General features: G+C 41.3%; 2 protein-coding genes across 4 annotated transcripts in view; one reads left to right on the top strand and one right to left on the bottom strand.

Annotated features, from left to right (window-relative positions):
• Positions 1-309: 309 nt before the first annotated feature.
• On the bottom strand, positions 310-19,539 carry SERINC3 (serine incorporator 3). Of its 2 annotated transcripts, XM_035705415.2 has the most exons (11): positions 19,361-19,499; positions 18,697-18,939; positions 14,489-14,650; positions 13,684-13,877; positions 12,039-12,118; positions 11,202-11,339; positions 8,015-8,184; positions 7,113-7,203; positions 6,090-6,270; positions 1,848-2,075; positions 310-1,243 (listed from the first exon to the last, which is right to left on the bottom strand). In XM_035705415.2, the coding sequence occupies exons 2-11, from the start codon at positions 18,697-18,699 to the stop codon at positions 1,105-1,107; spliced, it is 1,386 nt and encodes a 461-aa protein (XP_035561308.1). In that variant the 5' UTR covers positions 18,700-18,939; positions 19,361-19,499; the 3' UTR covers positions 310-1,104. The 2 variants fall into 2 exon arrangements, with proteins under 2 accessions (XP_035561308.1, XP_025325936.1); XM_025470151.3 differs by lacking the exon at positions 18,697-18,939 and having other exon boundaries at positions 19,361-19,539.
• A 1,024-nt stretch (positions 19,540-20,563) lies between these two features.
• PKIG (cAMP-dependent protein kinase inhibitor gamma) overlaps positions 20,564-25,395 on the top strand; it is a 100,108-nt gene continuing 95,276 nt past the window's right edge. Inside the window, exons 1-3 of one of the 2 annotated variants that reach the window (XM_049100489.1) lie at positions 20,564-20,707; positions 21,110-21,143; positions 22,180-22,370. In XM_049100489.1, the coding sequence (XP_048956446.1) occupies positions 20,610-20,707; positions 21,110-21,143; positions 22,180-22,302 (255 nt within the window). In that variant the 5' untranslated portion in view covers positions 20,564-20,609 and the 3' untranslated portion in view covers positions 22,303-22,370. Of the gene's footprint in view, positions 20,708-21,109; positions 21,144-22,179; positions 22,371-25,395 lie in introns of those variants that run through there. The other variant, XR_007405597.1, reaches the window with a different exon arrangement.

Below are 25,395 nucleotides of genomic sequence, written 5' to 3' on the forward strand. Positions count from 1 at the left end.
ATTCAGTAAATGATTGTTGGAAGAACCGTTCTATTCTACCTCCTTGTGTGCTACCTCTCCTGAAGAAGTTTCCTGATAGCACCTGCTTTTTCTCTCATTGGCACCAAGTGTCTTGCCCAAGGAAGATATTATTAGTACAATTTTTGGATGAGTTCAAGACTACTTACTAGCCAGACCTCAAATTTTAGAAGAGATAGGTGCACTCTGCTCGATGCTTGATAAACCTGACTGCCCATGTAGGTCTAAAAATTACAGGATGGCTGTTAACTCATAAAAGCTGTAAAAGAACGGGCCTTAAAAGCTGAAGTCTCTATTTTAATCAAATACCTTTATAGTGCAAATATAATAAATTCACATGCATTTTACTTTTACATACTCATAACAAGGTAATTACATAGGCTGAAGTCACACTGTTTTCCCAAGTGAATCTTCATTATAACCAAACCTACAGAGCGCTTATGGAAACAAACTTCTGGCAAAGCTGGAACTGCACAACATCACTGCTGTAGTGTAGAACATTAAGTGGACAAACTCAAGCTGTAGAAGCAGTAGCCAAATCAGCCACCCTGCTCTTCTGGGGAAGGACCCATATGCACACACCCTTTCCCCCAAGTACTATGATGCTACACCTGGTAGGGGATTAAGGACTGAACACAGTGCTTCCATCACACGAAGATTTTCACAAAGGAAACCCATCACAGAAATGGTGGGGTTTTTTTTTTGTTTTGTTTTGTTTTTGTTTGCTTTTTAAGGATACTGCAATAGAAATATATTAACAATTGGCCTCAAATATCCAACATTTTCTTACACTTTAAATCAAAGTTGTAGGATCCTACAGGTCAATAAAGAACTCTCTTCACAGCACAGCTGTAATTCACTTTAAAACGCAAAATGTTCCCTTTGCACTATATCCTTACAAATAAACATAATATACATATAAATGAAAAGTTCAGATCCTGCATCAAGCATTACTTAATTTTGCCCTCTGATATAAACCTGGATATAGTCAAATTGGCAAAGTGTTCACTTAATATTTTAGTTGAAGCAAAAGTAAAGTAGATAATGGGCTTTCAGCAAAGCAGACCTTTATGAATTCTCAGAGGTTCAGCTGAAGTCACGATTGGTGAGGACAAGTGGAGCCACAAGGGTCCAGACATAGAGGAGGAGGCAGACCCAGCTGGAGCTGATCTTGACCCACACAGCTGGCCACTTGCTGGTCATGCTCTGGAACTCTGCGTCAGGGCTAAGAAAACAAAGAGTCAGGTAAAGAACTGGTTATCTGCACCCAGCCCCCTGAGCCAAAGCCAAGAAAACTGGCTGACATTACACTCTAGTAAGGCTCTAGAAGGAACTTGTGAAAGCTGCTATTATTAGAGGCAGGGGACTCTGTTTCTCAAATAACTCTTATCTTGTCAGCATGAAGAACTGACTACTGCGCTCACTGGGCAAAGTTCTTCAGGAACACCTACCTGTTCTAGATATTGGGAAAGTCTAGATTGAAATGGCATCCCTGAAACTTTCCGTATCGCATCATCACTTTGATCAGAATACTCTATATGGCCATCTCAAGACACAGAGGAAAATTAGTGAAGATGGATCAGACTGCTTTATGATTTTCTCAAGTAACTCAAGTCTGGAAGAACCCTCCATGGTTTGTACTGTAAGAATTCCAACTGGATTTTAAATCCAAGCGGAGAAAAAGTCAAAAGTATTTCAGAAAAGAGCACTGAACACAATTTCATTACATAGTTAAGAGAAGGGGATTCTGAGGTTAAGCATTGGATAGATTTTATAGACAGCCCAAGGGGGCCAAGTCGTCTTCCATCTGATTTGTCCGTGCCTCCTACCTGTACCAGCTGGTTAGGGTCATCATGATGTACAAAGAAGCCAAGGAAAGCATGAAGTGGAATAAGAAGTAGCTGTACTGCACTCCTTCTTTCTCATTGTCCACAGCCCGCCGAGGCTGTCCATCCTCTTCATCACTGCCACCATTGGCAGCTGTATCACGGAGGATCACGCTGTCACTTCCTGACAAGGTCAGCTTACTTACTTGGCTATTGTTGGAAGTGCGGATGCTGGAAGGTGATCCAAAAGAAGACAAATCAGAAAAGAGGAATGAATTGATGAGATGAATTGCTGCCTTTGGCCTATATACATGAAGGTTATTTGTTTTTCTTTTCCTTTTTATAAATTTATTTTTTATTGGTGTTCAATTTGCCAACCTATAGAATAACACCCAGTGCTCATCCCGTCAAGTGCCCACCTCAGTGCCCGTCACCCAGTCACCCCCACCCCCCGCCCACCTCCCCTTCCACCACCCCTAGTTTGTTTCCCAGAGTTAGGAGACTTTCATGTTCTGTCTCCCTTTCTGATATTTCCCACTCATTTTTTCTCCTTTCCGCTTTATTCCCTTTCACTATTTTTTGATATTCCCCAAATGAATGAGACCATAAAATGTTTGTCCTTCTCTGGTTGACTTATTTCACTCAGCATAATACCCTCCAGTTCCATCCACGTCGAAGCAAATGGTGGGTATTTGACGTTTCTAATGGCTGAGTAATATTCCATTGTAAACATAAACCACATCTTCTTTATCCATTCATCTTTCGATGGACACCGAGGGTCCTCATGAAGGTTATTTCTGAACTGCCCCTATGTGGGAACTGAAGGCCTTCTGAAGGGCTCTCCTTAAAAGTTCTCAACTGCTGCCTGTCATCACAAGACAGAGAGCACTCTCATTGGTTACCACTTAAAGTTTAACTGCTTAGGAGTTTCATTAGGTTTTCAATGTCTGCGTCCATGACTCCACAAGTGCCTCTTCCATGCTTAGAATGTACCACCTACCAACATTCTCCCAGCTATACTCATTCAATTCTCTATGTGCCATGTCTTCTAGAAAGCCTTCCCTGACACCAAGTCATCATGAGGCTGGGTTAAAGTCCTACAACTCCTTATGCTTCCCTCTGCCATAGCACTTACCATTCCTGTCTTTCTTCCTAGTCCTAAAACTCCTCAACAATAATGACCGTAGTCATCTATGCATTTCCAGCACACGGCAGATGCTCACTGCAAGCTTATTAAATGACTGAATAAAAAAGTACACACAACTAAAGGACAAGAACCACATGATCATCTCAACAGACACACAAAAAGCAACCTGACCAAAATCTAATACCCTTTCCTGATAAAAAACACTCAACTTAGGAATAGAGGAGAAATTCTTCAAACTTATAAAGGGGCGTCTATGAACAACCCAGAGCTGATATCATACTTAATAGTACAAGACTAAAAGATTTTCCCCTGAGATCAGGAACAAGACAAGTAGTCCACTGTCACCATTTCTATTTACTGTACTGGAGGTTCAAGCCAGAGCAATTAGGAAACGAAAAGATAAAAGGCACTTAGATTGGAAAAGAAGTAAAATGATCTCTATTTGCAGGTGACTTGACCTTGTACATGGAAGATCTTAAGGAATATACACACTATTAGAATCAATAAATGATCTTGCAGAATACAAAATCAATATATGAAAATTCTATGTCTATACAGTAACAATGAAAAACCTAAAACATATATTAAGAAAACTATCTCACTTTTGGGCAGCCCAGGTGGCTCAGTGGTTTAGTGCCGCCTTCAGCCCAGGGTGTGATCCTGGAGACCTGGGATTGAGTCCTGCATTGGGCTCCCTGCATGGAGCCTGCTTCTCCCTCTGCCTATGTCTGTGCCTCTCTATGTCTCTCATGAATAAAATCTTAAAAACAAAAACACCATCTCACTTCTAATACTGTCAAAAATAACACTTAGAAACAAAACATGTTTAAGACTTGTACACTAAAAACCATAAACCACTGAAAAAAACTGAAGACCTAAATGAAACATCCCATGTTACAAACTAGAAGCCTTATTAACAGTGTTGAGATAGTAATACTCTCTAAGTTGATGAACAGATTCAATGTAATCCTTATCAAAATCTCAAACTGACAAGCTAAACCTAAAATTTACACAGAAATGCAAGGCCCTCTGAATAACCAAAACAATCTTGAAAAAGAACAAATCTGGACAAATTTGGAATAGGGTTGAGTCCAGAAATAAACCATTACATTTATGGTCAAATGATTTTTGACAAGGATGCCAGGTCAACTCAACACAGTAAAGAATAGTCTTTTCAACAAATGGTGCTGAGACAACTAGATAGCCACACACAACAGAATGAAGGTGGACCCCTTACCACAAGCCATATACAAAAACAATAATAAGACAACCCAACTTAAAAATAGGCAAAAAATTTAAATACACATTTCTTCAAGATATACAAATGGCTAACCAGCACATGAAAAGAAGGTTCAACATCATTAGTCATTGGGAAAATGGAAATCAAGACCATAATGAAATGCCACTTCACATCCTCTAGAATGGCTACAATAAAAAAGACAATTACAATGTAATGATTAAAAAATTATCAAATTGGAAGTCTTGTACAGTGGGACTGTTAAGATGATGTAGTCACGTTGGAAAACACTGGCAGTTCTCAAAAAAGTAAACAAAGAGGTACCACATAGCCTAGCAATTCTACAACTAGGTATAGATAAAAGAGAACTGAAAATGTACATTCACACAAAAAACCTGTACACAAATATTCACAGCAGCATTATTCATTATAGTCCCATGGTGGAATCAACTCAAATAAACATCCATCAACTGATGACGGATTAACAAGATGTAGTATATATATCCACACAATGGAGTATCATTTCCAACAATTAAGTCCTATATAACATGGATGAAACTTGAAAACATCCTAAGTGAAATGAAAGCAGCCAGTCACCAAAGACCATATATTTCATGATTCCACATAAACGAAACATTCAAATAAACACATTTACAGAAACAAAAGGAGATTAGTTTCTGCCACTGCTGGAGCGATAAGGAATAGGGAAGTGACTGCTAATGACCATGAAGTTTCTTTTTGGTAAAATAAAATGTTCTAAAATGGACGGTAGTGATGGCTGCACGATCCTGAAAACACAGACTAAACTACTCAACTGTATACTTTAAAAGTGTGAATTCTATAGTATGGAAATTGTATCTCAAAAACAAAACAAAACACATTAGGCCAAAAGCAAAACAAACAAGTCACAGACAACTTAAAAACACGTAAGTATAGCTGTGTTCCAATACAACTTTACAAGAATAGACAGCCCAAGAGCTGTAGTTTGCCAACCCTTAAACAATCATTAAGAAAAAAAAAAAAAAAATCTGCATATACTTGGAAAGTTGTCCAAATTATGACAAATTCATATTTGAGAATACTATATGTATTTATAATGTGTCCCTAACTTATTTTTAAAAATTATTTTATCAAGTAATATAAATACAATGTTATATGTAACTACATATAAAATTAAAATTACATATAATTATAAGGAAATAAATAAATTGATAGATAAGTAGAAGCACAGGGGAAAAAGTATGAAGTAATATGTACCAAAATGTTAACCATGGAAGAGGTAAATTTGGAGGGAGGATACTTTCATTTCCCACTTTACCCTTATCTCACTTATGTTTTTAATTTGTATAAATATATTCTTGCCCATTTTTAGCTCATATTTTAAAACTACATGCTATTATATACAAAATATCAATAAAAAATGGGTAAGAGGATGAACACAAAGTGCTAACACACATTATATCTGAGCTCTTGGATTAGAGATTTTAAAATCAGATGTATACAATTCTACAGTTCTAGAAATATTTTTTACAACAATCAGAAAATTAAGATTTTCTTACCAAAAGGGGAAACCAACCAATTTTCAGAGCCACTACCCTAGCAGATTTACGGTCAGGTGAAGACTTTATCTTCCTATCCAGGGAGAAGGTATCTCTATGTCAGTTTGGAAGAACTTATTTGATGAGAGAATTTATTAGGCTTTAAGAAATATATGTGGCTAGTAACTGAAGTTGAGGACTTCAATAAAGAAGAGTTAAGTTGTTTTTCTTACTTCTTCACACTGCTCTTTGAAAGCAAAATAGCTTCTTTGCTCTGCCATTAACCTTGATGAGATTCTTGTCCCAAGTACTTTTTAACTTACCTAGAATACAAAAGGCAGAGAACGAAGCCTGTCAGCCCAATAAAATTCTCTAGATCTATAAAATGCCCACCCTTTGAGGGTGGTGCAGAGGTAGGAACTATGGCAGTTGAATTTCCAGGAGCCAAGGTTGGTGCGGTCATATGCGTCACAATGGTCCAGAGGCCAGGGTTGCAGGAACGATCTGAAAGTGGAAGACTTTTTATTATCTTTAGTTAGAGATTCTCTTGTTCCAGGAAGGGATGTGAGGGATGTGCTCACACATCATTCAGTCATGATGTAAAACATGGGAATGCTAGACTTAAAAGAACCTGCAAACTCAGCAATTAGTTACCTACTTGTGTTGCAATCAGGGACTTAGTTTTAGAAAAAAAAGAAAAGATACAACAAAGCATTTGTCAAATTTCATAAATGTCTATCTTGACTTTACGGATTTTGACGTTTAACTGGCAAATCTTTTTGGGTCTGTTGTACAAAGGCTTTAAAGCACCGGGAGTTTTTCTGCTAGCTTTGTTTTTACAAGGTTATTAAAGAGGAGTACAATAGCAGTAAGTTGAGTCATCATTGAAGGGTCTGCTGTAACCATTTTCCTTTAAAACAAGTCCATAGAATGCACTATCTCAATACAGTACAATGCAGTAACTACAGAAGGAGGTTTCTACAGCCATTTCCTCTAGAGCCTGTAACACCACAGTGAAATTCAATTACAACAATGCTACAAAGGGCCAAAACAATGGTGCCTTGTCCAACTCTTGACTAGTTGACTTATTCCAGGGAAAAGCCTAGACTGTGTAAGGACTGCGGTCCTTTAGGCTGTCAGCTATGAACAGCTGCAGACAGACATGGAGAATAAAACTTGAAATGTGAGTATCTGCATCATCATACAGTGAACACAGTCCATTTAAGTGAAGCTTTTTGTTTGTTCGCCTGTTTGGTATTTGCTTCACCTCTAGTTTTTGCACCTGCCAAAGGAGTCATTTCCTACTTTCTCTCCATCAAATGAATGTGCTATTGACATTCCCTTACCGGGTTCATTTGACATGGCTGACCAGGTGAGGTACATGGTGTAGAGGGTGATGAGAGAGGACTGCAGGAGACCAGACCGAGGCTGGTGTTCCTATGGAATCAAAAAGAAAACAATGCCACAGGAACTGCAAGGGCTGACTTTCTAAAACCCAGTGGAATTCCTGGGCCCCCCGTGAAATGTTATTAACTGAGAACCTTCTTATTCTATTTGACAGTTGAAAGAGAACAAATAACCTTTCAGTCTGAGTTGGCCTGAAAAAGAACCAAGAAAGAGGAACCGTGTACTATTGGTTCCCCAGGCATTTGATAGCTCTGGAATGCCTGTGTATTCCGCAGAGGCTTTGATTTTAGTCCCTTGGTGGCATAGAGACTAAGCTCAACGGCGGTGCTAACCAGCTAGGTGACCCATCATCTCTCTGGACCTTCAGTTTTCTCATTTTTGGAAGGAGAGGTGATGTGTACATCTCTTTTCCTATTTCTTATATAAAGCTCCATGAATTTTTTTAAGGTATGGTATTTAAATGATGAAACTTGCACACATGAGTTTTGTTTTTAACTATTAAAAGCAATGATTCTCTAGTTTAATCTCCCTAAAACAGCTTGGTTATTGATTCATAAAAATCATTCTCATGACATAAACTATTTTGTAAGAGCTATAAAATTCTCAGGTTACCTAGGTGTTTTCTTTTTTTTTTTTAATACACTAGGGAAATTATTCACTTAATTATGATACAGGCACTCAATGGCACATTTTACAGTTATTAAATTAGAATTATGAAGAATTTATCATAATATGGGAAAATGTTTAAGTAGATAAACATAAACTCATATAAAGGTTACATTGGTTCAAGTTTAGCATTCATTAAAAATCTTTCATAGGAGGAAGGAGCATAAAACCATACCTGAATTTTTGGGTGGATGGATATAATAGACACCACAAAACAAAGGATCAAATTAATACTGATGAAGAACTTGTTCTCCGTGCAGCCATCTGGTTTGGTGTAGTACGTGTAGAGCAAGCCGACAAAGACGACAGACAGAATGTAGCAGATGCTTGTGACGGAGAGCAAAGCTGGAAAATGGGAAACCAACATGAATGCACGTGACTGTGGCAAACATTTCTAACAAAGAAGAATTCTCTTCTTCATATAAAAATAAAGACACGTTATTTTACTGTGATGGTGGTCTACATTTTACAGGGAAATTACAGAAGGGCCCAAGGTTGACGTTTCAGATCATGTTAGAGGTGGCTGGATTTACTTTATAGATCACCTACCTCAATTCCATGGGTTCAAATACCAGATATTTGATCATTCCAGCTAGAGTAAACTCTAACTGTATGCTACATAATGTGCATTATAAGCTTTTCTAGGAACTTGCAAACCTTGTGGGCCCTCAAATTGGCCAAGTTCTAGCAAGCTAAATGCCAGGGATGGAGTCAGCAGAAAACAACGGACAGGCATCTTTTATGAAATTTGTCCTCTGCAGCCACTGGCTACATAAACCCGCTTCCTGCCATGATGAAACTACATCATTGTGGGAAAGTGGCATATTTGCTATTTTCGAAAACCTAAAATAATATTCCTTTATGTTCACATAATCAAGTTAGCTATGTAACTCTGAAAATTAGAAAACATAAAAAAATAACAGTATGCCCAGCCAACTATAGCAGTGGTGAGCTCAATTAACTTGTGCTTAATTCACAGCGTGGACTTATTTGAGAAAACCGGTTTCTATTAATAATCTCCATGGGTTTTGCATATTTAAAATTAAGCAATGTATATGATGTTACTATAAAATGATAATGTATGTTAAAGTACTAGCACAGTTCTTAATATTTTTCCATATGAATATGCAAGATGTATCTACTCTTTAGTTACTCCAAAATGACAAATCTATAACTCATTATTAAATTCTTTTAAAGTTGAGTAATTCAAATGAATTATAAAAATTCATTTTTTATAGTAAGTAAACAGAAGTAAATAGATAAAAAATTAATACATTTCTATCAGAAATGGGGAGGTGTTTTGGGATTTCCAACTCATTATGATAAAACAATTTTTTTAAAAAAAAGATTCTATTTATTTATTTGAGAGAGAGAGACAGCATGAGCAGGGGGAGGGTAAGAGGCAGAGGAAGATGGAGGGAGAACTGTACTCCATACTGAGTGTGGCACCTGATGTGGGGCTCTATCCCAGAACCCTGAGATCATGGCCTAAAGCAAAGTCAGATGCTTAACCAACTGAAACACCCAGGCACCCTAATAAAACAATTTCTTAAATCTCATGCTAAAATAAATAGTTATCAACAACTGAAGTGACCAACAAAATAGGGCAATGGTTAAATAAATTATGGTCTACCATGCCATGGAACACCATGGAACCATATACCATTAAGTAAGATGTATCTAAACTCACTGATATGTCAGAAGATACTCATCATATAGTTGGTGAGAAGAGCAAGTCATGGAGAATATATAATGTGAACCTATTTACATTTAAGTAACAGAAACATGTGTACATGTGCACAAATACATACAGATCCAGTAATCGTGGTCACATCTAGAGAGGAAAGTGGGTTGCAAGTGAGTGGAGATTGGCATTTTTATTTTTTATTAAGTTCCATCATCTTTGTATTCGTTTTGGGGTTTTTTTTCTTTTTTTTGGTTTTGCTTTTGTTATTTAAAATGCAAGCTAGGAAAAAAAAATGCAAGCTAGGGGGCGCCTGGGTGGCTCAGCTGGTTAAGCGGCTGCCTTTGGGTCAGGTCGTGAGTTCAGCAGGAGTCCTGTTTTTCCCTCTGCCTCTCCCCCTGCTTATGTGCTCTACCTCAAATTAATAATATTTTTAAAAATTAATAAATAAATAAAAAGTAAGCTAGATAAATAAGATGAAAAGAAAACTGGGCAGTTTGATAATGTGTACTAAAACCCCTAATATATCTATACTCTTCCACTCTTCTACTTCTAGGAATTTTTTTTTTTAAGATTTTTTATTTATTCATGAGAGAGAGAGAGAGAGAGAGAGAGAGACACAGAGAGGCAGAGACACAGGCAGTGAGAGAAACAGGCTCCATGCAGGGCGCCTGACATGGGACTCCATCCTGGATCTCCAGGATCACACCCTGGGCCGAAGGCAGGTGCTAAACCACTGAGCCACCCAGGGATCCCCTAGGAATTTATTCTAAGGAAAAAACCAAGTATGTGCTCAGAAATATATTATTAAGTATTTATTGTTACGCTGTAGTCACATAGTCACAGGCTATTTCTCTGAGTCAACTGTAAGCTATTCGAATGTATAATATATGTAAAAATTAATAAGATACAAATATACATCTTTTTCAGTGACTCTTCAGGTACATATGCAAGAAAGTAGACTGGAAGGATACAGAGTAATATGTTAACAGTGAGTATCAATTACTATAGATTTGCATTACAGGTAATCTGTTTTCTTCTGTAATTCCTGGTTTTTCATTCTTCACACAAGAGCAGCTGTTATGTTAATAATGGGTGGGGTGCAGAGGCTAGGGATCTCAACACTATTTTTTTAAATGGCTAGGTCGTTGCCCCTAATAAGTAGAGAACTCCAAAGTCCTTCCCCATTATTACAAGCTAGAAATCCTATTCCCACCCTAGAAATTTTAAGTGCCCTTTTTCCACCAGAAAGCTTTTACAAGGGATGTGGGCCATACTTTGAATAAAGCAGTAAAGACTGTTCACTTCTACCTGCCTGAGGGATGTGGGCAGGTGACCCCTATGTAAAACCTACCTGAGTCCCCTGTCCGTGGAAACAAGGAAATCAAAACCAGAACTGTATCACTAAATATACAGATGTTTTTCCTTATCTAAACACATCTAGTTACATTACAAATTTCAAAATAAATGAATTGAGAGCCAATGATTTCTATCACCTGTGCTTCCTCTTTCCAGTTATATGTATAATTCGGAATTGACTCAACTGGGAAACTAGTTTTTAAAAAGTCAGCTCTAATTTGGAAGTTTACACATTTAAATCAATGGAGATTTTTACTGTACATCCTGTTTAATATAGCATAATGCAATATGGCTCTTATAGGGGAGTTTAGATACTTACCGGCATACCAGCACCTTGGATTTCCTTCTTCCATTCGACTTACCCATGATTCATTCCAAGAGTGAGCAAAGTCTACCAACAGCACTAGCTGGATGAGGATGAACAAAAAGGCCCCAACCATGCCAACAATAAACCAGGCTACAAACCAAAAGAACAAAGTTATGCTTTACCACAAGAGTAACATTTCAGAATGTTACTATCCAATTTTAAAACGATTTCGATTCAAGAGAGAGGTGAGTAAAGACATATTCTGTCTCCAGCAGTATAAGATTATTCCAATTCCAAACTCAAAGGCTATTCTCTGAGAAGTGTTTTGCTGGGTTTCAGACCTTTTAAAACTTGTTCTGGCTGTGCCAAGGGCAGTCTGGGATCTGACATTCCAAATGGTATAATAAAAGCCTTTTACTTTAGAAGGAAAAAAAAAAATCACAGTGGAAATCCACAGCTATTTGACAGTGTATCTCTCTCATGAATAAATAAAAAATTCTTACCTGATATTATGGTAAGAAAGCATATTAAGGTAGGGATAGTAGGACACATATGAGTACAGGTCCCCATGTTGACAAACTCTCAGATTAACTTAGTATTGCCAAGTGAGAAGGTAAGCGATTAAAATATTGGCAACATACGGTTCCAGAACAGCTGAGAAATGGGCTGAATACCTCCTGAGTTTAATCAATTAATTGCTACCTTAATGGTAGTACCAAGTCATATAATTGAACGCCACCTCATTTAATTGCCAGTTCTGCAAAACCAGTAATGAAAATGTAACTTCAACTCTTATCATTTGTAAAATTTGTATATATAGTATAATTAACTCTTAGCAGTGAGCCATACCTGTGGTGAAATGGCCCCCAGGGATGTAGAAAGAGCCAACCATGATACCAACAATGGCAGCAATTTTGAAGAACCAAAACCTATTAAAATACAAAAGTGCATTTATGAAATGTTAATTTTCATCCTTCCACTGAGAAAAGTGAATTCCTGAAATGCAAAAGACTCAGTAGCATTTCCAATATGATTTTCTGGGCTTATTTCTTCATTTGATATGAATCTGCTTCACTGAATTTTTCAGACAATTTCAGGACAAACATTAACCCAGAGAACAAATCATTGATAGACATAATAAGAGATAAACCTACAACTTAAGAATTTCCCTACATTTAGCAACTGAAGATAGAAATTTTTCTAGAAGTCTGGAGCATTCTACTAACAATGTTAGCTAAATATAAAGCAATTAACTATTAGATGTAGGGAAAAGTTATCACCTAATCCTTTCACATATAGGACATAAGTGCCTTGAGCCCACAGTCACACAATTCATCACTAGCAAAGCTAGGACCAAACGTGGCTTTTAGTCCATGATCTTTATTTTATTTTATTTTTTTTTAATTTTTTTTTTTATTTATTTATGATAGTCACACAGAGAGAGTGAGAGAGGCAGAGACACAGGCAGAGGGAGAAGCAGGCTCCATGCACCGGGAGCCCGATGTGGGATTCGATCCTGGGTCTCCAGGATCGCGCCCTGGGCCAAAGGCAGGCGCTAAACAGCTGCGCCACCCAGGGATCCCTCCATGATCTTTAAAGGCTTGTATGGCAAAGTGGAAGGAATCAGGCTTTGGAGCTAGACAGACCCAAGTTTTAATCCCAACCCCACTCTCACTGGCTCAGAGATCTCAGGCACTTTATTTAATCTTTCTGAAATTCAGTTACTACATCTACAAAAATGAGATTAAAATACATATAAAGTATATAAAACTTCCTTCAGTCTCCAAATAAGAATTATATGTCAAAGGAGAACGGAGGCGGGGGCAGTCAGGAATGGGAAACAACAGATTTATAAATCAGTGGCCCATATATAACTAGTTTATCTTTCTGTATGATGTTCAATAGATCAAGTCTATTTCTTTTATTTTTTATCTTTTTCATTTGTATCTTATACCAGTAAAAAGCATATGTGTTTGCGTGTGCATACAGTTCCTAGCACAATCCTTAAACTGTTTCTTTTTTTTTTTTCTTTTTTTTTTTTTTTAATTTTATTTATTTATGATAGTCACATAGAGAGAGAGAGAGAGAGGCAGAGACACAGGCAGAGGGAGAAGCAGGCTCCATGCACCGGGAGCCCGACGTGGGATTCGATCCCGGGTCTCCAGGATCGCGCCCTGGGCCAAAGGCAGGCACCAAACCGCTGTGCCACCCAGGGATCCCTTCCTTAAACTGTTTCACATGTGTTTGAAAAAATCTAGGAACTTGAAACAAAGGTATTGAAAAAAAGACAAAACTTTGCTCTTCCCCTCTATGCTACAGAACTCCAACTGAAAATGACACTGAAACAACTTCACATGTACAATAGGTCAGAAATATATGTGGGCCACTGATCCATATACTCTACTGCTTCCATGAGAATGGCAACATTAACTGCCCAAGGGGAGGATCCACACAATATAATATGGTAAGTAAATAATAAAATAAATTTACATACCCATTGTGTACTGCTGCTCTGGGATCTTTACTTGTTTTTACTTTTAACATGAGCAGAGAGAAGACAAAGAAAAAGATGGCCAAGGCAAAGTTGATCCTATATACAGCTTTATAACCAACAAGAACATCACAATCTTTATCCACCTTCCTATCAGCCATGTTGATTTTAAATCCCCCTTCACAGAATCCAGGAATCTGGAAAAAGCAATTTCAATGTTATGGGAATATCCACATTTAAACAAAGACTGTATCCTGTCATAAGAAGGCCTGAGTTTATAAAACTGACTACATCAACAACTGCAAGACTGTTTTGTGGGACTTTTCTCTTTGTCTTCCAATTCACTTACAATCTTATCCCCAAAGAGTAGAAACAATTTGCATTTCACAAATAAAAGTGTTCTCTTCTTTGCTCTTCTTGCTGATGAGGTTATCTCCCATTTTGACATGAATTTTCATGCTACAACCGTCTCTTTCCACAGGTGAAGGGCTATCCTAGGTTAAATGTTTAACTCTAAAACATACGTGGAAAGAATTTTTTTGTGCCACTCTTGTAATATCTTTCTTTCAAATGCTAGAGTAGAGCCTGAAGACGTTTATTCTGAGTACCCTGATTTCTGGAAAAGGACTAATACTTTTATATTCTATGTCCTGACCGTACCCAAAAGTAATTTAAAAACCAACAATCACAATGAATTTGACTGAGTTTTCTAACAGTAAAGAAATAAGGACGTTAATTACAACTACAATTATGCAAAATAGAAAATACAAATAACCAGTCCATTAAGGCTACCGTTACTTCTACTCACCTTCTTCAGCTGCGTTTCCATCCCTTCCGTCAACATGATACAGGACAAAGCAGCACCCAGGAAGAGAATGAAAGCATAGATGAGGCGAGTCACCGTGGAATTCTTGCTATTGGGACAGCAACTACACAGCAGACATGAGGCACCGCTGCAAAGGCAGGGAACCTGTAACAAGCACACCACAGCTATTTGAGACCTCTTTCAGTGGACTCCTTCATGTCATAAAGGTCACAGAGTAGAAGATGAGGCAAACCAGACTTTAACAGCTTTAACTGAAAGAGTTATGGCTGGGGGATCCCGGGGTGGCTCAGTGGTTTAGCGCCTGACTTCAGCCCGGGGCGTGATGTTGGAGTCCCGGGATTGAGTCCCACTTCGGGCTCCCTGCACGGAGCCTGCTTCTCCCTCTGCTTGTGTATCTGCCTCTCTCTCCCTGTGTCTATCATGAATAATTAAATAAAATCTTAAAAAAAAAAAAGTTATGGTTTGGAGGAAGTGGTTAAAAGCAGGGGTCCTGGGGCGCCTGAGTGGCTCAGTCAACTGAATATGTGACTCCTGATCTCGGCTCAGGTCTTCATCTCACAGTCATGAGTTTGAGCCCCATGCTGGGCTCTGTGCTGGGCATGGAGCCTAGTTAAGAAAAAAAAAAAAGCATGGGTTCTAGAGTCAATATTATTTGTTTCTAACTCAGCAAGTTACATAAGCTAAGCTTATTTCTCCATCTGCAACTGAATAACGGAATCTTCCTCCCTCAGACATTGCTCTATTAAGTACTCAACACATGCCTAAAACATACTAAGACAAACTAAGAGCCCAACAAATGTTACTTATACTCACACAGGATCCTACTTTATTTAAAAATAATATAAAAATCTAACTCCACTTGCTATTTAAGTAATCTTAGTTACCAAACTGGTATTATAGCATCAAGCACCATTACATGGAAACCCTTATACATAAAGATAACAAGAGCCATTTAGCTCAATTTAAAAATAACGTGGAGATTCCTCAAAAAAGTTAAACACAGGATCACCACTTGGCCCAGCAATTCCTCTCCTAAACATACACTTAAAAGAACTGAAATAGGTATTCAAACATAAGCTTGTACATGAATGTTCAAAGCAGCACTACTGACAGTTGCCAAAAGGCAGAAACAACCCAAATGTCCATTAATTGACAAATGGATACATAAAATGTGGTAAATCCATACAATGGAACATTATTCAATCACGAAAACGAATGAAGTACCGATACATGGTGCAACATGGGTGAACCTAAAAAACATCAGGCTAAGTGAAAGAAGCCAGATCTAAAATGTCACACATTGTATTTCATTTATATGAAATATACAGAGTAAGTAAATCCAAAGACAGAAAGCATTAGTAGTTTCCAAAGGTTAGAAAAGGAGGGACACAGGCTGGGGAGTGACTGCTTAATGGGAATCAGGTTTCTCTCTGGAGGGATGAATATGTTCTGGAACTACACAGATATGATGACAGCATAACACCGTGAATATACTAAATGCCACTGAACTATACACTTTAAAATGGTTAATTTTATGTTATGGAATTTTATCTCAATTGAAAAAAAAAGAATAACCTGGATCTCTGGTGAGCATTCTGGATGAAGGCATATTTGGAACCATTTTTACTTGTAATTGCAACAGCCATGGGAAAATGGGAAAATGATCACCCAGCTTCAGTCTCCAATTCTTAACTACAGTCTGGGCCAAAAGACCATATAGAGGTCAATAGCTGGCTGCAGACAGAAACAGAAGTTTTACAGCCAAAAACAATGACACTAATTGCTTCATGTTTATTTTATCTGCATTCTCACACTCTTGACTCTCTTTAGCTACTTATTTTCTGCCCTATTAAATAACCTCATAATAATTGCCTAGTGTTTGTTATGGGCTGAACTGTGTCCCCTTACCCCCACAAACTCATATATTGAAATCCTATTTCCCAGTACCTGAAAGTGTGACCTTATTCGGAAATAAAATCATTGCAGATGTAATTAGCTAAAATGATGTTATAGTGGAGAAGAGTGAGCACCTAATTAAACATGACTGGTATCATAAAAAGGAGAAATTTGGGCAGAAACATGAAGCACAGGGAAAACACCAAGTGAAGACAAAAGCAGAGATCTACGAGCCAAGGAATATTAAAGACTGCTAGCAAACCACCAGTAGCTGGGGAAGAAGCATGGAATAGATTCTCCTTCACCACTCTCAGGAGCCAACCCTGCTGACACCTTCAACTTGGGACTGCTAGCCTCCAGAAACTGAGACAAGTTTCTGTTGCTTAAACAACCCAGTTTGTGGTTTGGGTTTTTGTTTTTTTTTTTATTTAGCCCTAGAAACCTTATACCCACTAACTTGTTTTTAAACATCATGAAAATATAAGTGCTTTTAAGAAGGGCCACCTACTGTTGTGTCTCTTGTACCTTTAAAGTAGGCACTCAATCTGTATAACTGACCTACTACGTTAAGTCACTTCCCTATCTCAGTAAATGACAACTCTATTCTTCTGTTACTCAGGCCAAAAACCCTGGAGTCATCCTTGATGTTTTAGTTTTCCAAAACCCTCGTCCAATCTGTCAGCACATTAGCTTTATCCTCAAAATATATCCAGAATCTGGGGCACCCGGCTGGCTCAGTTGGTAGAGCAGGGACTCTTGATCTCAAGATTGTGAGTTCAAGCCTCAGGTGGGTATGGAGCCTACTTAATTTTTAAATATATAAATCAAATAAATAAATATATCCAGAATCTGACTACTTTCTTAGCATCCTTAGCTATCATGTTGGTCCAAGCCACTACTATCATCTTTCACCCGGATAAAATGCGATGGCTCCAATTTCACTGCAGTAGCCACCCGATCAGAACCCAGAGTTGGTATGAAGATTATTTTAAGATGAAGACACTTGAAATTCAACAGATATAGTGAAGAAAAGGTTCTTGGAGCTTTCCTCATCTGACTAAAAGCAGCAACCTCTGGGATAGAAGGCTGCCATAAATTCCCTCTTCAAGGGAGTTTTATGGCCATCAAGAAGGCAAAAGCCCTTTGCACCTACATAAACAAGTATTACCACAAACTTTCTCATCTCCTGTTTGTTCTCCTAAAAACCCATTTGTCTTTCCTAAAGAAATCTATTTGTTCTTCCTATAGAAGCTCTTTTCTTTTCCCCTATTAAGTAAGGTATACAATAAGCCCTAATTTCTAACCATCCCTTTGAGTTATTCATCACTGAACGATGAATAACATCCTGTGTGTGTGTTGCATGTGTACATAGTGCTTTTTTTCTCTCGCTAATCTTTCAGTACTTTAATTTGCAGGCCCCCAACCACCAACCCCATAGAGGATGCAAGCAAAGTTCTTCCTCCTCTACACTGGTTTACCCTTTCTTTTCCACAATCTGTTCTCCAACACAGGTCAGATCACATCATTTCTCTTTTCTACAATGGATCCGCATATCACTTGAGTTAAAGTCCTTAAATTGGCCTGTTAAGACCACACAGCAGGTATCCACATGATTTGGCTCGCTGCTACTTTTCCGACCTCATTTCCCATTATTCCTTCCCTCCCTCATTCCATTCTCTGGTACACTGCACTCCTTGCTATTCCTGCTGAACAAGAGATTAATAAAATAGAAAAGCAGTTTACAGATAGAAATGCTTCGATGGCATTAATTCAAATATTAGTTTTACATCAAAGGCAAAATGCGTTTCAGGTTATTAGGATGAGCAAGACATCTTTGTTTCAATTTACAAATTTACTCAGTTACCCTAACTATATATTTCTTCTAAATCTACTTTGCAAGTAGTCTGACCCACTACTAGGTTGTAAAATTCAATTTACCGGGATTTATTCTGTGATAGAAAAATTGTACAGCAGATGCTAAAGGTAAAAATGATCTCACAAAACTGGCGTATTAAGTAAACTATGTAAAATCTATTTTTTTTTTTTCAATTTCGGGTCAAGGTCAAAAAATTGGAAAGCCACTGCTCTCAAGGAACCTGTAAATGACCAAACGCCCTTTCGATTTGGGGCCAACAAGCTTCAAGAACGGAAAATACACTTTGTCCCTAAGAAGTGGTAGTGCAATGAGCTGAGATCGAGTCTTTGGTCAAGGAACATCAGCTGGGAAGTAATGAAACATATAAGTGATTTTAAAAAATCCTACTCCCCGGGAGGGAGTACGTGAGGAAACTCACCATATTCTCTTCCACAGATCCTAAAATTTCCTTGCAAAATATGGCGTTTACAGTCTACCGAGCGATTCCACCCATTTATTCACTCTATCCTCACAGCAGCTCTCAGGGCGATGAATGCTGGGGTGATTATCCCCATATTACGGGAAGGGCCACGGTCTTCTTCTGTTCCTTTGCACAACTGCAAACTGGCCTCGGTTAAAATCCCAGCTCCGCCACACACTCAGTAGCCCGGGGAAATCCGCGCTATGCGATAACGATATCCCGTAAGCCACCCCAAATTAAACGACGCCACTTGAAGAAGGCCCCGGGAGATGAAGCAGAGCGCCCTCGCCCCGGAACTCTCATTCCGCGGTCCGGGTTCCAGCGCCCGAGGAACCCAGAGGCCGGAAACCCCGCGGGGGCGGGGCAATCGAAATTGTAAACAATGACGGCCTGGCCTCCTACGTTCCCCCCACAAACCCGGAAGGCGAGCCGCCCGATCCCGACCCGGGGGCGGGGAGCAGCGGGCATCACGGATTTGGGTCTGCGCCCCCGGATACGCTCTGCAGCCCAGGGCCCGTCCCCACAAGCCCCCAGCCGAGGCCCGATCGGGTCAGAGCTTGGGACGCCCTATCGCCCTCCCCAAAACGACACGTCCCGCAGAGACACCAGACCCCGAACTCACCCAGCTGGCGAGAGAGAAGACGCCCAGCACAGCCCCCATGGTGACGCTGTTGATGCCGGCGGCCGCCCGGGAGGCTTCTAGCGCGGTGGTAACTGCCAGTCGAGGCGTCGCCTCAGAAACGCGGCGTTTTCTCAGGCCGGAAACGCGCGGGTGGCGTCATTGCGTGGCCCCGCCCACCGCCCTCGGCCGCCGCTGCCGAGAGAGCCTCTGTCATTGGTAGAGGGGGAAGGCGGGGCTAAATCAGCGTCGCGCAGAGGGAGAAGGTAGAGCCAAATCGACCCGGCGCTAAGAGGGAGGCGGAGCCAAACCGTCCCAGAGGGGAGGGAGGAGGCGGGGCTAATGTGGCCGGCGGGGGGAGGAGGCGGGGCTAATGTGGCCGGCGGGGGAGGAGGCGGGGCTAATGTGGCCGGCGGGGGGAGGAGGCGGGGCTAATGTGGCCTGCGTGGGGAGGAGGCGGGGCTAATGTGGCCGGCGGGGGAGGAGGCGGGGCTAATGTGGCCGGCGGGGGGAGGAGGCGGGGCTAATGTGGCCTGCGTGGGGAGGAGGCGGGGCTAATGTGGCCGGCTGGGGGAGGAGGCGGGGCTAATGTGGCCGGCTGGGGTGGGGGTTGGAGGCGAGGCTAGACCGGCTCGGGGGAGGAGGCGGGGCTAATGTGGCCGGCGTGGGGAGGAGGCGGGGCTAATGTGGCGGGCTGGGGGGCGGGAGGCGGGGCTAATGCGGCCGGCTCGGGGAGGAGGCGGGGCTAATGTGGCCGGCTGGGGGAGGAGGCGGGGCTAATGTGGCCGGCGTGGGGAGGAGGCGGGGCTAATGTGGCGGGCTGGGGGGCGGGAGGCGGGGCTAACGTGGGGGGCTGGGGGGCGGGAGGCGGGGCTAATGTGGCCGGCTCGGGGAGGAGGCGGGGCTAATGTGGCCGGCTGGGGGGGAGGAGGCGGGGCTAATGCGGCCGGCTCGGGGAGGAGGCGGGGCTAATGTGGCCGGCTCGGGGAGGAGGAGGCGGGGCTAGGCCTGCTCGGGGGGCGGGGAGGAGGCGGGGCTAATGTGGCCGGCTCGGGGAGGAGGCGGGGCTAATGTGGCCGGCTGGGGGGGAGGAGGCGGGGCTAATGCGGCCGGCTCGGGGAGGAGGCGGGGCTAGGCCTGCTCGGGGGGCGGGGAGGAGGCGGGGCTAATGTGGCCGGCGAGGGGGGGGGAGGAGGCGGGGCTAACCCGGCCTCGCGCGGAGGAAGGAGGCTGGTCTCAGCAGGCTTGGAGAATGGGGCGAAAGCGACCCACAGCTGCAGGAGCTGTGAAGGCTTTATTCCTTCACCTCACCTGCATTTACTGGGAACCCATTATATGTCGAGATCGGAGGTACAGAAGTGCACAGAAATGTATGAAAAGAGTCTGAACATACATGCACCACGACACATTGTGATGAGTACCCTAAAGTAGTACGAGGGAGTACTCTTCAATAAAAGTTTAATGCTTACGATGTGAGGGGAAAGTAATGTAGTTGGGGGGGGGTGCTAGTCCCAGAAGGGTGTTCTGAGACGTTTATATTTAATCTGAGAACTGAAAGACCAGTTTCAAGCTGCGAAGGATGGGCGTTGTTTCTGAAAATGTGAGGTGTAGACGCCACTCAGGGTACCTGAAAGGGCCTCGCGGTGCATGAACACGTTAGGCAGAGAAAAGTCCTGCTTCAAACCTAAGAGAGTTTGACACCAGTACTTAGTTAACGTGTTTCTAACCTTTGCTTATCTCCCTTTTTGACAGGGCGAGGGCTTCATTTTCCAAATCTCTCCAGAAGGTAAGCCCATCTTAAACAACATTGTTTTGTCTTAGGGTTTTTGTGTGTGCTTGCAGAAATTCTTTCATTTCTACCAAGCGGTGTTGCTGAACCCCAAGGTGGGCTGTCCGTCGCACTCCAGGCCAATAGCAAGAGACTGAGTTTTGCTTGGAAAGGAATAAGGAGCTTTATTCAAAAGGCTGGCCACCTGGAGAGAAGGCACACTATTTTTTTTTTTTTAATTTTATTTATTCATTCATGAGAGACACAGAGAGAGGCAGAGACATAGGCAGAGGGAGAAGCAGACTCCCGGTGGGGAGCCCTATGTGGGACTCCATCCCAGGGCCCCGGGGTCACGACCTGAGCCCAAGGCAGGCTCTCAACCAAGAGCCACCCAGGGGGAGTGCTGAGAAGGCACACTCTTGTCCGAAGGCCAGCTCTGAGGTTTCTGCCTGACTCAGGGATTTAGAAAGGGGTTTAGGGCAGTTAACCAGTAAAGGGAATGCAGTGGCCCTAACACATGCCAGCTTTACCAACATTATCACAGGGCTGGAAGGTTGTGCAAGGGGGCCTGGTTCCTTAGTGCCTGGGGTTTGTGCAAGGGGGTCTGGTTTCTGTTTTGTGAGGTGCAGAAGTGCTATGTTATTTCTAGGAAAGAATGCACAATCTATAGATACACAAAGAAAGGTTAGTTCATCAGTCTTTGGGCTCTGAGTGTTTCTGAAGTTTAGATTATGAGGTTGGCCTGAGGGGCCAAGGCGGCTTCAGCGACGCTGGTTTTCCATTTAAGAAGTGATGTAAATTTCACTCTGGAAATTTAAGTAAAAACTGAAGGTCTATTTAAAGAAAAAATTTTGAGAAATGATTCACATAGATACATAAAAGTGCAGGTGGTATGCAGATATGGCAACAGTAATGAGTGTTGTACAGAGAACGAAGAAGGGAACATTTATCTCGGAATATAAGAACCTCTAGAGTTTGGAATCCTAGAATATTAAGATTAGAAGAAGCTTAGAAATATATTTCAATCTGTTTTTTTTTTTTTTTTTTTTTACAGAAATGGAAAAAGGCTCATAGTGAAATGGTTTACCCCAGGCCACAGAAAGGGCTGATGGCAGTGGAAGGAGAATTATTCAAACTTTCCCAATTCCCACCTGAGCCCTTCACCCCAGCCCCATAACCCCTACCACTGAATACCTGCCCAAGGCAGGTTGCTTCTCCATCACGGAAAGTAACCCTTCCAAGTAACCCTTAAAATTCTTATGTCTTCCTATTTGGGTACTGCTGGACTGGGCTGAAGAAAGCTAAGACTACGATAAAGTCCACAATCAAATCCCATCAGGAGCATACCTGTACTCAAAAAAGAATCAGATTTATTTATCTTGTTCAGCAAGGGAGAATTCACATCAGAGAAAACATGAGGTACCTTGCTAAGAGGGAATTGGTAAGGGCTTATTGTAGGATTTGGGTTTGTGGTGGGTAACTAGAAGGAGGGTTTAAGCAAGTGGGGAACAGTTTTGAATTGGATTACAGTCGCAGGGGCAATTCAGTGGTTAAGTATCTTATTAATAATTTTACCCAGGAGGTGGGAGGATTGAAGTGGGCCAGAATTATTATTGAGAAGGAAGCAGGACTTACTCATGTTAGGAGGAAATTGTCATTATTTGTGGTTCCACAGTGGCCTTGTCCTTGCCTTGTTCCAACTACAAAGTGGCCTTGTCTGAGATTTGTTTATCTTCCTTGAGCGCTATATATGTTCAGTAAGGAACATTGGGTCTGATAAAGTTTCATTTTCTCATCTGCCCAACTGTGGGATCCTGCCCATCTCTCAGTGTTTCTCACTCCAAGTGGTCGAGTGTACCTCCTCTAGGTGGCAAAAGTGGGGAAGCAGATCATCTGCTCCAATTTCCCACTTCGTGCAGAAACCTCTCAGCAGCATCTCCTCTGGGTGAGGAGCCCCCTGCCAACCAACGCAGCCCCTCCTATCTTTACAATTTGATTGTCAAAACTGGGTTGTTTTTTCCCTTGTAAGGGAGGAAATTTTTCTCTACCCCCTAGGTTCAGAGATGGGACAGGGGAGGCCTGGAGGCTTTTTTTTTTTTTTAATTTAAATTCAATTAATTAACATATAGTATATTATTAGTTTCAGAGGTAGAGTTCAGTGATTCATCAGTCTTATGTAATACCCAGTGCTCATTACATCGCATGTCCTCCTTAATGTTCATCACCCAGTTGCCCCATCCCTCACCTTTTTCTCCTCTAGCGGCCCTCAGTTTGTTTTCTTTTTTTTTTTTTTAATTTATTTATGATAGTCACAGAGAGAGAGAGAGACAGAGACAGAGACACAGGCAGAGGGAGAAGCAGGCTCCATGCACCGGGAGCCCGACGTGGGATTCGATCCCGGGTCCCCAGGATCGCGCCCTGGGCCAAAGGCAGGCGCCAAACCACTGCGCCACCCAGGGATCCCCCTCAGTTTGTTTTCTATGATTAAGAGTTTCTTATGGTTTGTCTCCCTCTCTGATTTTGTCTTGTTTTCTTTTTCCTTCCCTTCCCCTATGATCTTGTTGTATTTCTTAAATTCCACATGAGTGAGATCATATGAGAATTCTATTTCTCTGACTGACTTATTCCTCTTAGCATAATACCCTTCAGGTCCATCTACCTGCTTGCAAATGGCAAGATTTCATTTTTTGGTTGGCTGAGTAGTATTCCATTGTGTGTGTGTGTGTGTGTGTGTGTGTGTGTGTATCACATCTTCTTTATCCATTGATCTGTCTGTCCATCTGTCGATGGACATCTCAGTTCCTTCCATAGTTTGGCTATTGTGGACATTGGTGCTATAAACACTGGGGTGCAAGTGCCCCCTTGGATCACTACATTTGTATCTTTGGCGTAAAGACCTAGTAGTGCAATTGTTGGGCTCTATTTTCAACTTTTTGAGGAACCTCCGTACTGTTTTCCAGAGTGGCTGCACCAGCTTGCATTCCCACCAACAGTGTAAGGGGGGTGCCCCTTTCTTTACATCCTTGCCAACATCTCGTGTTTCCTGACTTGTTCATTTTAGCCATTCTGTCCGGTGTAAGATGGTATCTCATTGTGGTTTTGATTTATATTTCCCTGATGCCAAGTGATGTTGAACATTTTTTTTCATGTGTCTGTTGGCTGTATGTCGTCTTTGAAGAAATGTCTGTTCATGTCTTCTGCCCATTTCCTGATTGGATTATTTGTTCTTTGAGTGTTGAAAATCTGTAAGTTCTTTATAGATTTTGGATCCTAGTCCTTTATCTAATAAGACATTTGCAAGTATCTTCTCCCATTCTGTCAGTTGTCCTTTGGTTTTGTCAACTGTTTGCTGTGCAAAAGCTTTTTATCTTGATGCAGTCCCAAGAATTCATTTTGCTTTTGTTTCCGTGTCTAACAAGAAGTTGCTGCAGTTGAGGTCAGAGAGGTTGCTGCCTGTGTTCTCCTCTAGGACTTTGATGGATTCCTTTTTTTTTTTTTTAATTCCTTTTTTATAAATTTTTATTTCTTTTTTTTTTTTTAAGATTTTATTTATTTATTCATGAGAGACACAGAGAGAGGCAGAGGGAGAAGCAGGTTCCACGCAGGGAGCCCGACGTGGGACTCGATCCCGGGTCTCCAGGATCAGGCCCTGGGCTGAAGGCAGGCGCTAAACTGCTGAGCCACCCGGGCTGCCCCTTTGATGGATTCCTGTCTCACATTTAGGTTTTTCAACCATTATGAGTATTTTTGTGTATGGTGCGAGGAAATGGTCCAGTTTCATTCTTCGGCATGTAGCTGTCCAATTTTCCCAACACCATTTGTTGAAGAGACTGTCTTTTTTCCATTGGATATTCTTTCCTGGTTTGTCGAAGATTAGTTGAGCATAGAGTTGAGGGTCCATTTCTGGGTTCTCTATTCTTTTTCATTGATCTGTGTGTCTGTTTTTGTGCTAGTACCTTACTGTTTGATGATTACAGGCCTGGAGGCTTTTATATCATTCTGACAAAGGATGGTACATTTTAAACTTGCAGAGAAGCGATAAGATGATGAAAAGTTTAGGCTATGAGGGTGGCAGACTATGGGAAGGTAAATATGGGAGAAATTAATGGAAGATAAGGATTGTTTTACAAGGTTTGTTATATATAGATTCCTCTCACTGATAAAAGTCTAGAGTTGCTGCTTGTGATTAACTTCTGCTCTTCCTGTTGGAGAGGAGGGGGGCAACACCTTCACACATAGAAATTTATAAGGGTGCAGGCAGAGAATTTTT

Source organism: Canis lupus, chromosome 24 (genome assembly GCF_003254725.2).
Source record: "Canis lupus dingo isolate Sandy chromosome 24, ASM325472v2, whole genome shotgun sequence".
Taxonomy (NCBI): Eukaryota; Metazoa; Chordata; class Mammalia; order Carnivora; family Canidae; genus Canis; species Canis lupus.